This window comes from Carassius gibelio, chromosome A16, assembly GCF_023724105.1.
Source record: "Carassius gibelio isolate Cgi1373 ecotype wild population from Czech Republic chromosome A16, carGib1.2-hapl.c, whole genome shotgun sequence".
Classification (NCBI taxonomy): Eukaryota; Metazoa; Chordata; class Actinopteri; order Cypriniformes; family Cyprinidae; genus Carassius; species Carassius gibelio.
In genome coordinates, this window is record NC_068386.1 from 3,439,465 (window position 1) to 3,453,543 (window position 14,079).

Genomic DNA, 14,079 nt, shown 5'->3' on the forward strand with positions numbered 1-14,079 from the left:
GTTGTATCTTGGCTTCATTTTAAAGCGTTTTCAGCTCCATCTTTTTGTTTAAGATAAGAAAACCCCACTTCTCATGCAGTGCCTGCTTTCATTGGAGTTTTTGATATTTTTGCATTAATTTAATTCTAGTTAACCCATCTGGAAAAAATACAATAAAACAAAACTCCCATATTTTTGGCATAAAGTTAATATTATTGGGAAACAATTTATAGAGAAAAAAAAGAGGTTTATATATATATATTTCTTAAATGTTCAGATTTTTTTTTTCTTTTTTTTTTCACGTTTTTAAAGAAGTATTTTATGCTCATCAAGCCTACATTTATTTAATCAAAAATACAATAAAACATAAACGTTGACTAGATAATTAAATCTATATATTGTTTGATAATTATAATTGAATACATTTTAGGAATTAAAGAGTCATTACTACAGTCTTCATTGTTGCATGATGCTTCAGAAATCATTCTAATACTGATGTGTTTAATTATAATCAGTAATAATTATAATAACAATGTTTTTATGTTTTTTGTCTGATTTCATGGTGTTTTTGTTGTTTTTGCATCCATTTAATTCTAGTTAACCCCCTGAAAGCAACTAAGACACATCTCACATCTCGTCTCACATACACATCCCTAATAGACACACACACACACACACACACACATAATACTAATTTTAATGTATATTAATGTATGTTGTTTTTTTTACATCACTTCACAATTTTTTTTTATTTAATATTTTTATTAATTATTTAATTATTATTATATATAATTATTATTTAATATACTTTAAGATTTCTCCACAGGCATAATGCCAGTGTAATAGGATATGTGATATTTTATAAGTGTGTTTAATTATAATCATTCATAATTATGTCTTGTCTTTCCGCTAAAAATATAAAATGGCTTCATTTTAAAGCATTTCCAGCTGTATGCTTTTGTTTAAGATAAGAAAACTTCACGTCCCCTGCAGCGCCTGCTTTTGTTCGTGGGAGTTTTTGTTGTTTCTGCCTCACGTTATGTGGTAAAATGAATTCCACTGAAGACTAAAAGATAATACTACCAGTTCAGCATGATGAAATATGGATAGCAAACTAAATCAATAGTGTTCTGCACTGCCAGGTGAATTGGAGTTCTTATGTAACGAACTTCGCAGTCTTGTTAAACCCTGCGAAGCTACTGGTGGGTGTCCTTTAACTCAAATTCACACATCACTGGTGTGCCAATTATTGGAAACTAGAACCGTTTCATAGCATTCAACAGCTTCACCTTTATAGAAGACTCTAATTTTGATTATATAAGCACACACACACACACACACAGCTCGTAGATCTTTTAGGAGACCTGTCTGTTCACAGCATGCCAACAAAGGCAGGACGTCAAACCAATTGAGGTTAATGAGGAAGAAAAGTCGGCCCTTTCTCCTTTGTGACACCTTCTTTTTTTATGGGGCTTGGATATTTGAACAAACGGCTGTGAATAGGTTCCGTCTCTTTCTCTCCGTGCATGTGTCTTTCTTTCTCTACACTACATCAGCACGCTTGGAATGATGTCAGATGAGTTCAGTCCACCTCTCATTTTCTGTGCTGTGCAGTAGAAAAAGAAATGTCCCAGATTTCTAATGAACTAAAGCGAAGGTATTTCACAGAAAAACAGGACGATGTCATGAAGTGCTGCTGTTTTTACTGTCTATGTAAATATGGACATATAAGACCTGGTTAAGCAGCAGTGCAAAGGAACCAGAGGACGGTTGCCCTACGGCTTGTTTTAAACACTAGTTATTCGTTCCCTCGGATTCCCGGGCCGTTTGCTGAGTCTGGGCTTTCTGATTGGCCTCGGGGTGCTCGTACACGTAATTAAAAAGGATTTGATTTTCGGGTCATCGGCTGACTCGAACAGGGTTCGGAGTGTCTGCGACGTGTGCCATCCGGCTCTGTTCAATTAATATTTTACCATAATTATTTATGCTAATGGCTTCTGCTAATGGCTTCAGCCGCTAGATGATAATTGATAGCCTGTTGCATATCACACTGTCATTTGGAAAGGTGTCTACAAATTCGTCTTCTAGCCAGTAACAACATATAAATGCATCTAATTGTTCCTCTTGAGAATTTCGCCTGGTTTATGCACTTCAGAATGGCATTGTGGCATTGTGTTTTCATATCAGTGAAAATCATAATTTTCTTGCCTTCATGTTGTTCCAAACCTGCATATGAATTTCTTTCTTATGTGCAACAAAAAAGGAGACGTTAAACTACTGACAGGGCTTTCAAGCTCTAAAAATATTTAAAGAATGAACAGAAATAAGACATATACTACTATTTACTACCATTCAAAAGTTAAAGGGGGGGTGAAATGCTCGTTTTCACTCAATATCCTGTTAATCTTGAGTACATATAGAGTAGTACTGCATCCTTCATAACTCCAAAAAGTCTTTGGAGAAAGAGAAAGATAGTCTGTACCGATTTTTCCAGGAAAAACACGAGCGTCTGTAGGTGTGACGTGTGGGCGGAGCTAAAGAATCACGAGCGCCATTAGGCTTTTGCTTTGATAGCGTTTGGAAGCTGTGACATTACGTGAGGACAAAACCAACCAAAACAAACCATTGCTAACAGTCAGATTCAGCGTATATTTATGATCCAGAATCAGATCCAGAGGCTGAAATTAGCAAAAGAGCAGCATCAGCAACAGCGTCTCTATGTGGTATGTACTGAAACTGTATATATTTGCTTAGCGGTTTTGGAAAATGACTAAGTTCCACTTTGTCGTCTTTTTTTTTTTTTTTTTTAAGCTGTACATGTGGAAAGTGCAGTTTGATGACAACATCGCATGTTGTTTACTTGATGTGCTTACGCGCCGATAGCTAAGTTAACAACACAGAGATATTTGAAGCCGTTTTACTCACCGCATGCGGTTCCAACACACGATCGTGACCCTTTTCCGTTGGGACTGCATTATCCTTAAGAAATAAACGATGTGCAAATCCGTCGTCAAACTGGGCCTTGTTTGTAAAAACACTTACACAACTCCGTTGATGCTCTGTAAAAATAAACTCCATCCACTGGTCCCTTAATGCTGTTTCTCTTTTGGTAATCTGTGCAGGGTTGTCTTGCCCTGGCAACCAAAAACACACTCCTTTTGTGACATTTCGTGACGCTCTCGCTCTGATTAGCGAATGCCTGTTGTGCTCTCAGTGCTCTGCTATACGGGAGCGCGCGCTCTTCCGGCAGACGTGCCTCAGGATCCATATAAGGAAATTCCGCTCCATCTAACGTCACACAGAGCCATACTCGAAAAAAAACTTTCCGAAACTTGTGACAAACCGGAAGGAGTATTTTTGGAACAGAAATACTCCTTCAAACATACAACTTAATTTTTGAAACTTTGTCCATGTTTAGCATGGGAATCCAACTCTTTAACAGTGTAAAAAACTCAGTATGCATGAAATAGCATTTCACCCCCCCTTTAAATACAGTAAAACCAGTTATATTGTGAAATGTAATTACAGTTTAGAATAACTGTTTTCTATTTGAATATATTTAAAAATGCAATTTATTTCTGTGATATTAAAGCTGAATTTTCAGCATCATCACTCCAGTCTTCAGTGTCACATGATCCTTCAGAAATCATTCTAATATGTTGATTTGCAGCTTTTTTGTATCAGTATAAAAGTCTTCACTGTCACTTTAGATCAATGTCATTTCCTAAAACATGTCAAATGTACAGAAATAAGATTTCAGAGCTAAATTTTAGTCTGTCTGTCACACAAATGTCTTCAGAAGACTTGGACAACATCCATTCACATTTATGAAGAAATGAGCGGTATGAACATTCTTCAAAGCATCATCTTTTCTGTTCCATAGAAGAAATTAAGTCATGCGAGCTTAGACATGAAAGGCAAGAAGTTCAAACTTATTTATTTTTTGCAGAGCTATTAATTATTTCTGCTTTCAGCGGATGCTTTTATCCAAAGTGACTCACAATAGAGTAACAGAAGCAATTCGTCACAGAGCCACAGATGTTTATAGTGTACAGGTTTATTAGAAAAGCTCGTCTAGGAAACGAGCAGAGGTGAAATGCAAGAATTAGTCGATTTTTCCAGTAATAAAAAGCTGTTATTGGTTTTGATTTTTTCTGTCGGCTGTCATAGTTCATTTCTCTATCTTATCGTACAATGCAGGTGAGCAAAAAGATTGTTTAAGCTCATTCAAATAGTATTTTCAGGCACAAAAAGTTCCTCTTTTCAAATGTTCTGAAACGGCATGGTGAGTGACAGCTCAGAGAACAGAAGAAGTGTTCCTTTGAGATCTGTAACTGCTCTTTATCCGAGCGGTGGCAGTTCGGCTCGCTGGAAAACTCCTCTGTGGCCAAATGAAGCTCTCAACTGATCTGAGGGCAGTGCTGGTCCCGCGTGCATTTATAATATCTAATACATCACTGAGCAGATCTGTTTTGCTGTCAAAAGGTCTTTCATTAATCCATTGAATCCCTGTAGTCACATCTGTGATCAAACTTTAGTTTAGAGTTTCAGTCTGAAAGGTGAGGAAAGGGTTATTGGTGCATTTTACATTACGGATGACTGTCTAGATTACATGGTAATGACCTAAACCAATTATTTCTAGCTACCCCCTCTGAATATATATACATACACACACACACACACTTTATTAGGTACACCTTTCTAGTACCGGGTTGTGTCTTCAGAAGTGCCTGAATTCTTCGTGGCATAGATTCAACAAGGTGTTTTTGGTCCATATTTACCATATTGGTCCATAAATGTAATTTATTATCAATTTTGAAAAAAGTTTTGCTGCTCATAATATTTTTGTGGAAATCATAATATTTTTCAGGATTCTTTGATAAATACTACCGCATTTATTTGAATCTTTTATCAACATAAAAGTCTTTATCACTTTTGATCTGTTTGATGTGTCCTTGCTGAATAATAGTATTCATTTCTATTTTTTTTTTTAAATGGGGTTTCCACTTAAAATATCAAAGCATCCCTAAAATAAGATAAATGTACTTACTAGCAAAATTTTGCAGTCTATTAAGAGTTGTTTACAGAGACTATATTTAAAATGGTTTATTTCGTGAACCCATCGGCAAATGCATAATTAAAACATAAATAACTTGCAAAATACAGAACATTTGTGAGGTTTATGAAACGAGAAAAACAGTTTGCTATATGAAAATAATTATTTCAACTCAATATTTTATATCCATCTATTTATTTATTTAGTACGTGTTGCCATCTAATAAGCAAGATAGTGTAGACTCAGCTGGCCATTATGATGAAATGAACCCCTCCAGGGTGATGCAGGACCCCTCGGCTTTGAGTTTATGTGGAAATAATGGCTGACTAACTGTACGTTATGTCTTACATATTGACCAAGTCTGCAGTTTCAGTCTCCCATGGGTTGCACATACATCCAGCAACTTACTGTCAACTTTTACTTTTAAACTTTTTCTTTTTTTTGGAGCAGTTTGCATCTATCCAAGTAGAAAAATACATGTGCTCGCTTAGCTGGAAAAATCTGTATATGCTATGCAGAATAGTATAGTATCTAGAATATATGTGCGCTTGTCTCCCACAGGTGATAAAAGGGGTGCCTGCGGGGATCCGGGCACGCCGGCCCATGCCACCCGAGAGGAGGGCAGCTTTCAGCAGCACGCCAAAGTGCGCTTCACCTGCGCCACGGGTCACACCCTCTACGGCTCGGCAGAACGGATCTGCTTTCCCAACAGCACTTGGTCGGGCCGTCAGCCCACCTGCAAACGTAAGTAACCACTTTAGACGCCATGAATAATGAATGTGCACCACAGCGAGGAGCGGCGCGAGTACACACCGAGACACTGATATGCATCAAATGAGAAGTATTTTCTCTCGTCAAACATTTGTGCCAGTGTCATGGCATTCATGCATTCTGTAATTCACACAAAAGACGACCTTGCACCAGAGGCTTTTGAGGAAATGGCAGTGTTTTTTCTGCTCTTTTTCAGCTCTTTTAGTCTGAGGCATTGTCCGTGTCATCTCGAGGGTGATAGGTTATTTCGGTCGAGCGCCATGCTGGGCTATAAAACAGATTTACAGATTGTTAGCGCGCAGGTCCCAGGAGGCGGAAATTTCTCAAGCTTGAATGTTTTTGCTACGTGGCTCTGGTCTAACAGCTTGTCTTGCATTAAATCCCATCATACCTCCCTGTGATTTTCCAGGCTGAACAAACACCAAAATCTCCTGCAGTTTAACCCCACTCAACGCATGCGTGAGGGGAGAAAACTAAAATAAATCTATTAGGATCTTAAAAACATCCCAGTAAGCACATCCCTAGTCTCGCGTAACCAGATTTCAGACTGAAGGTCTGGAATTCATGACAGCTTTCTTTGGCCAAGGCCCGCATATGAGGCCGTTTGACTGACATGTCTAAACAACTAATCACAGCTCGTTTCGTTTATCATCACGTTTCGAGATGTGGAAATTTTGCAACATTAAACGACTGATGTGTAAAACCCTCGGATGTATTTGAAAGATTCTATGCTGTGAACGTTAAATATTTCACATACTTTTTAAAATCCAGTGTTTAGTTGATTCTGACAAGCGTTTGTCGTCACAGTTGAAAACACGGTGGCTTTCTTCTTCGTGAGTGGGTTTTGTGCGGCGTTATCTTTGTTTCCAGGTGGAAAGTTAAAGAACGTGACACACACGGTTGTAAAATTCAACCAATCCGATGACGACTTTGACATTCCTGAAGTGTTTCCACTTTTGTGTCCGATATGCATCAGACGTTTAGGCATCGGTCCGTGAGCGTGACATCTGAGGCTGAGACTAACACATCCCAGGCTCTTCAAAATCAATCCAAATTAATACAGAACAATCAAGTTGTGCTTAATAAAGTACTAATATAGTATTTGTTCATATTTTGGAGTATCTTAAGATTTTTATTTATGTTTAGTTAATTTTTGGTAATACTTTAGGGTAGCACTTTATTTTACAGTCCTGTTTCTCATGTACATACTATGTACTTATTATAGTAATTACAAATGCTATGTAGTAACTAGGTACTAACCCTGAACCTAAACCTAACCCTACACCATGCAGTTACCTTGTATTACCAGAACTTTCTTACATAAATACACTGTAAGTACACTATATGTACATGTAAGTATAACATACTGTAAAATAAAGTGCAACCCACTTTAGTTTAAGGACCAATTCTCATTATGTACACGAGTTGCTTATTAGCATGCATATTGCTAGAATATTGGCTGTTTCTTAGTACTATACTTCTAAAGCACATATCAATGCCTTATTCTGCATGACCATTTTACCTCATTCCTAAACTTAACAACTATAACTTAGGAACATTTAATAAGAAAGAAATTTGGAGTTTGAGGCAAAAATCTTAACAGTTAGTTAATAGTGAGAATTGGTCCTAAAACTAAAGATCTTTATTGTTATTATTATTATTTTAGTTAAATGTTTCAGTATTTTCTTTTTTTATTTCTTTAAGCCTTGTTTTTATTTCATTTTAAGTCATATTTGTATTTTATAATTTTCATTTGTTTTTTTATCATGTAATATTTATATTTTATTTTAATCACATTTCATTTAACAAAAAATTATTTGTATTAGTTTTAGTTATAGCTAACAACAACAACAACACTAAACTGAAGCAGATTTTCTGAAAGTTTGTTTTGCCAATTTTTAGCCAATATTATATTATACATATTTATTTTTTATTTTTCAGTTTTAATTTCAGTTTGTTTTAATAAAGTTTTGTATTACTTGAATTTTGTAATTTTAGTACTTTGACCTTATCTTATCTTATTGAATCTAATATTTATTTTTTATTTTATTTTCATTTTATTTCAATAGACATATTTTTTAATAGTTTTAAGGCTGGTTCACACGGAGGGATAATTAGGCCGATTTTAGCCCCGATTCACCCCTTCCGACAATCTTAGGATGCTCCGATTATCGTAAAATAATCTGATCAAATATTCCTGCCTTGTGTGGTGTGTTAAGACTGCTCTCCTCTGCTCGGAAGAATGTCGGGACCGCTCCGATCTCAAATCGGGGATATCCAACATGTTGGATTTATTTGGCCCGATTTCTTCTCGTGTGTGGTGTCCCCCGAGGACAAACAATCAAGCAGCCTGTGGACTGTGGCGTGTAGCCAATCAGAAAGCGAGGTGACAAGGCAGTGATAGTACCAGGAAACAAAATCAAAACAGCCGGTGTATATAATATAACAAATACAAATAAAGTCGATGGCATAACTACATCCACAACTGCAGTCCACCAGAGTACATGGAAATGAATATATGAACGTTTATTTCAACGGTTATTAATCTGTGTAGTACGTAACAACATTTCTATAAGATAAAACAACAACTTATCTCCATATTATGATGTAGCAAGTATAGTCCATGCTCGCATTGTCTCAACCTCTTTGGCCATCGCCTTTTCTTATGTTTTTTTTTTTTCGTTAAAAACAAAGCACAAACTATGGCCAATGCATCCTCTTCGTCCGCCATGATTGTTTACTCTAAAGTCACGTTTGATCTCGAGGGATTTTGCGAGATTTCCCGTCTGACCTGGGAATGCTCGGGAGTCAAATCGGTTCGTGTGTGATGTGTTGATATTGCCGTGTGGCTGCACACCACACACGGAACGACCAAAACTGTTAGACCCGTGATTTTTTTATCGCTGTGTGTGGGGTCTCTCATATTTGGAAAATCGGCCGACAATTATAAAATCGTCCCGTGTGAACAAGGCCTTAGTTAACGATAACAACAACACTTGACCAAAGCAATTTTTCTTGCCATATTGTATTGCCATTTTATGCAAATACACTGGGAAAAATAATAATAATTTAGAAATTGCTAATAACTTTCTTAAATAATAATAATAATAATGATAGAAATGGCAAGTAGCACATTTAATTAAATTATTATTTGCTTATAAAATAAACTCCAGTAATCTTTTTTTATGGTGTACTTCCTGTAATCACAAACATTGTCATGCTCATAAAGTCCTAGATGAAAGGAATGACCTAGCTAGACATGTGCTTCTTTTTCATCCAATAGCGGTTCAATGTGGGAATCCTGGGACTCCTGCTAATGGGCACATTTTACGTGTTCATGGCACCACCTTCTCTCACTCCATCGTCTACTCGTGTGTGGATGGATACCAGCTCTCAGGTTCTCCCTCCCGTCAGTGCCTGGCGAACGGGACCTGGTCTGGCAACGAGCCCAACTGCACCCGTACGTACCCAAACTGTTGTCTTACATCCTGGAAAAACTCAAACATGTTGGCAGTGTTCAAGTCTTCCTTCATCTGTTTTGTTTTTCCCCCGAACTGCATTTCTCAATAAATGTTGGGATTCGAACAGGAAAGAGTTCCCTTAATAACAAGACGCCCATTTGTAATTAGCCTAACCATCTTATCATGCAGTTGTTGTTGTTCAGATGTGGACCCTGCTCACCTAATGAGCAAACTCATTAATGGAATGAGATTTATTCCTGCCGCTGTCTTAGTAATAGTAGGATGAGATGACAGGCAGAATCAATCTCACGCTGACAGATAATGTAAGATTGATGTCGGGGTAGTGAGAGAATAATGAGCAGGGGAGTGCTGCGGGACTACGGTGAATTTCACATGACATTAGATGCTCTTTGTTGATGTGACAAGATAAACAGTGGATGTTAAAGGTGAAGTCAGTTCAGATTGGCACAAATGATGAATATAATTAAACACTCCCCACATTTGTCATTGATTGGTCGAACAGGAAGTCCCGCCCCAAATGCACAGTGTTAACATGCATTGTAAAACTCACAATAATGTATCTTTTTAATATGCCATGTAACCATTGGCTTTAATACCATTCCAGTTCATGCAATTTCAGTTTGTAAAGGATTTAGTAAAGTATCAAGTTGATCAAGCTAATTACTTAAATCATAAAAATTATAATAGATATACATTTTTGAAAGCAGTAGACTTTTGAATAAAGAATAAAAAACAATAGCAGATTAATCGAATAAAATCTGATACACTATTGTTCAAAAGATTGGGGTACAACTTTTTATATTTTTTAAAGAAGTTTATTATTCTTGCAAAAATGTACAAATATATTTTAAAATGCAAATCATTCATTTGATGCAAAGCTGAATTCTCAGCATTAGTCTAATATGATTAGATATTTTTGATGCTCAAGACACATTTCATAATTATTTCTTCACACATTAAAACAAATACATTTTATGTCTTATTTCTTATTGTCATGAATTGTGAAAACAGTTGTGCTGCTTAATATTTTTGTTAAAATCATTTTATTTTAATTTAATTTATTTCAGGATTATTTGAGGAATAAAAAGTAAAAATAAAATAAAAAAAACATTTATTTTAAAATGGAAATCTTTTGTAACGTTATAAATGCATTTACTGTCACTTTTAAAGTATTTAATGCAATTTTGGTGAATAAAAATAGTATTAATTTCTAATTATTGACCCCAAATCATGAAGATGAGTTACATTTTGAGGTTTAATACTTAGAAAAAAACATTATTAATAGTAAGACATTCTTGCTTTGGAAAAACACCTCTGATGCATACAACAATTATTGATTATTCACTACTGAATATTATTGCAATTATATTATTATTTTAAATACAATGGGGTAATGCAGCACATATCATAATGCTTCGATAGTCTTAAGTGTTGTTAAACTAAAGATGTTGTTCTGTACGATGACAAAATGTAGCATTCTTCAGCTGTAGCATCTTACCCGAGGCTTGACCATTATCAGTGTGACAGGCAGAACTGTAGCAGAAGCATCCAGAAAAATTGTTTGTTTAGTTTTAGTTCCGAGGGGACTGTCTTGAATCCATATACTATTTAATGATGTTGTGTGTTTAGACTCTTCATATACACCCACACAGATAATGGTGTCGCTGATTCAAGACATACATTTCCATAATGCGCTTCCTTCCAAACGCTGTCTTACTTCTGCTCTAATAGTGATCAGCTGTGGGGATCCAGGCGGACCTGCCAACGGCCTGAGGTTCGGCGAGGACTTCACCATCGGCCAGAATGTGACGTATTCCTGCCAGCCCGGTTATGTGATGGAGAACGGTAGCTTCGTAATCCGCACCTGCACCAACAACGGCACCTGGAGCGGCTCCTTACCCACCTGCCAAGGTACAGAGTTTGAAGGCCTTTTTTCTTTCTTGAAATTTTGATACTGAGACTTTTTTGGTAGCATGCCGAGGCATCGAATGCCACAAACAAACAGATGTTGCTCTGTAGTTGCCAAGGCTTCTTGGATTGTAAACAGGCCTTTGTTTCTGAGGGAAGGCATCAAAGACTAAGAGTTAACTGCAACTTTTTCTCACACGTCAGGAGAGAGAGTTAGGAGATTTATGAATATTTAACAATGCTCTCTTTGAGCACCCTCTTGCAGGAACGGTCATTGATAACTGTACTATAAATGATCAGAATATCTTTGTTTTTCACAATTTTTTACATTTTATTTTCATTATTTTTCAAACTTTTTGAGGTTTTGTAGGTATATATACATATACATATACTTTACATATATACTGTATACAGTATATAAACTGTTTATTTATTTTGTTATTTTTAAAAAAATGTTGTTGTTTTTTATCCGATAAAAAGATATCATGGACCGCCAAATTTATCATTTTATATTAAATAAATATTTAAATAAATAAATAATAACATAACTGGGCATTGTTATTATAAATATAAATATCAATTTTAAAAAATTATTATCAAATACAGTATTTATTATTACAACAGCGACAACTACTGTAATATTCATTCATTCATACATAATATTTTTTTATTATTTATTATTGTAAAAATAGCAACTAATATTATTTATTCAAAATCATATGGAGATTTGTATTTCTTGCTGTTAAATATTAGGACTGTCGATAGAATAAAATGATGCATTGCCCTGAAAAAATATTTTTAATTTTTCACAGACCCGAAACCCCTTCTTAGCGGTCACCTTGGTCCCTGGACTCTGTTTAGAAATCCCTTGTATTGGACATTTTGCTATTTTTTAGGTGTTGAGCTATTGTGACACATGCAATGTGGAAAAAAATTAAATCATTGCCAGCTGTTCTCCCCTAAATTAAATAATTAAATAATGCCAGGTGTTCCATTTAATGCCTTTGTATATTTCACAGGTCTTTCCATCACTGGAACCGTTCCGCAGTATTCAGCATTGATTCAATCTTGGCTTAGCGATAAGCGTTATTTCTGTCAGTGGCATTCAGTGCTCTCCTTTCAACCTTTATTCTTTTTTTTTCCTTTTTTTGAGCAAATATCAGATTTTCTTTGGCACACCACAATCCTTCCTCCGGCGTTCTCATTAGTGCTAAAACACTATTGACAGTTGTTGCTTGAAATGGTTGATGTTTTTTTAAGACCTTACCATCCTCATTATAATATTAGTCCTTGATGGATATGAGCATAATTATTTACAATCCATATCATTTAGACCTTTTTTTTCCACACTCAATACTGTCTTGTTAGCTAAAGAAATCTGGGTCCCACTTAATATTGTTTCCCTAATACATGTGTACTTAAAGGTTTGTGTAAGTACAAATGTGTAACAGGACATTGGTTACAACACATTTTTTTTTACTTCTTACTTATGGATGGAAATAGGATCCGGGGGTAGAGATGGGTAGGTTTAGAGGTGGAAATGGGTTCCAGGGGGTGGAGATGGGTAGGTTTAGGGGTGGAAATGGGATCAAGTGAGTGGAGATGGGTAGGTTTAGGGGTGGAAATGGGTTCCAGGGGGTAGAGATGGGTAGGTTTAGGGGTAGAAATGAGATCAAGAGGGTAGAGATGTGTAGGTTTAGGGGTGGAAATGGGATCAAGTGAGTGGAGAGATGGGTAGGTTTAGGGGTGGAAATTGGTTCCAGGGAGTGGAGATGGGGTAGGTTTAGGGGTGGAAATTGGATCCAGGGAGTGGAGATGGGGTGGAAATGGGATCAAGTGAGTCCAGATGGGCAGGTTTAGGGGTTGAAATGGGTTCCAGGGGGTGGAGATGGGTAGGTTTAGGGGTGGAAATTGGTTCCAGGAGGTAGAGATGGGTAGGTTTAGGCGTGGAAATTGGATCCAGGGAGTGGAGATGGGGTAGGTTTAGGGGTGGAAATGGGATCAAGTGAGTGGGGATGGGTAGGTTTAGTGGTGGAAATGGTTTCCAGGGGGTAGAAATGGGTAGGTTTGGGAGTGGAAATGGGATCCAGAGGGTGGAGATGGGTAGGTTTCTGGATATATAAAGTAGGACGAGTTGGCTCTCGAGTTGCAGTTGCACCATTGTAATACCAGTGGATTGTTACATGTGTGTATTTACACAAATATTACAGCTGTAGATACTATGTACCAATGTGTACTTACACTGTGGTTACATACTATGTTCACATCTGGTTACTATGTAAGTACACAGGTATTAGGGACCCTAAATATAAAGATGGACCGAAATCTGCATTGCGTATTGTACATGAAAATGATGGCCATTACAAACAAACAAACAGAGAGCAAATTGTTGCGTGAGATCCTGCAGAGAAACATCAATGTAGCGTCCTAATAGCCCGTAATGCCAAATCATTAGAAAGTCATTTCTTGGGCCAAGCGTTGATGGATGATAGCCTGTGAATGATGTGTGGCCGGAAAAGACCCTCAGGCTCGCCTCCAGTCAGTCGATGGTGAAGTCTGCCATGAGGTATTTGTGCCCGAGGGCTCATCTCGCACTCCGTTTCTCCTTCATTGCTCTTCTTTCCAGCATCTGCACACAGTGCATCTGAAGACTGTCAGTGTCCAGTGACCTATTTAAGATTAGCATGTCAGTCCTTCACACACACGGGAGTATCACAGGATTTTAAAAATGTTTCCAGGCCTGGAAAAGTCATATACATTTCTATAGGGAATATAAATATGTCCAGCTCTGCAGGACCTTTGCTCAGATTCACAAGGCCCAGGACTAATTTTTCATGGGTGGGACCCTTTCCCTCAGGCCTGATAGTGAGAAATATTTTTGGC

General features: G+C 36.9%; 1 protein-coding gene across 1 annotated transcript in view; it reads left to right on the forward strand.

Moving 5' to 3' along the window:
- The window catches only part of LOC128030179 (CUB and sushi domain-containing protein 3), a 231,452-nt gene that overhangs the window by 193,081 nt on the left and 24,292 nt on the right, over positions 1-14,079 (forward strand). Inside the window, exons 58-60 of the mRNA XM_052617664.1 lie at positions 5,597-5,779; positions 9,090-9,266; positions 11,020-11,199. Of these exons, the coding sequence (XP_052473624.1) occupies positions 5,597-5,779; positions 9,090-9,266; positions 11,020-11,199 (540 nt within the window). The remainder of the gene's footprint in view (positions 1-5,596; positions 5,780-9,089; positions 9,267-11,019; positions 11,200-14,079) is intronic.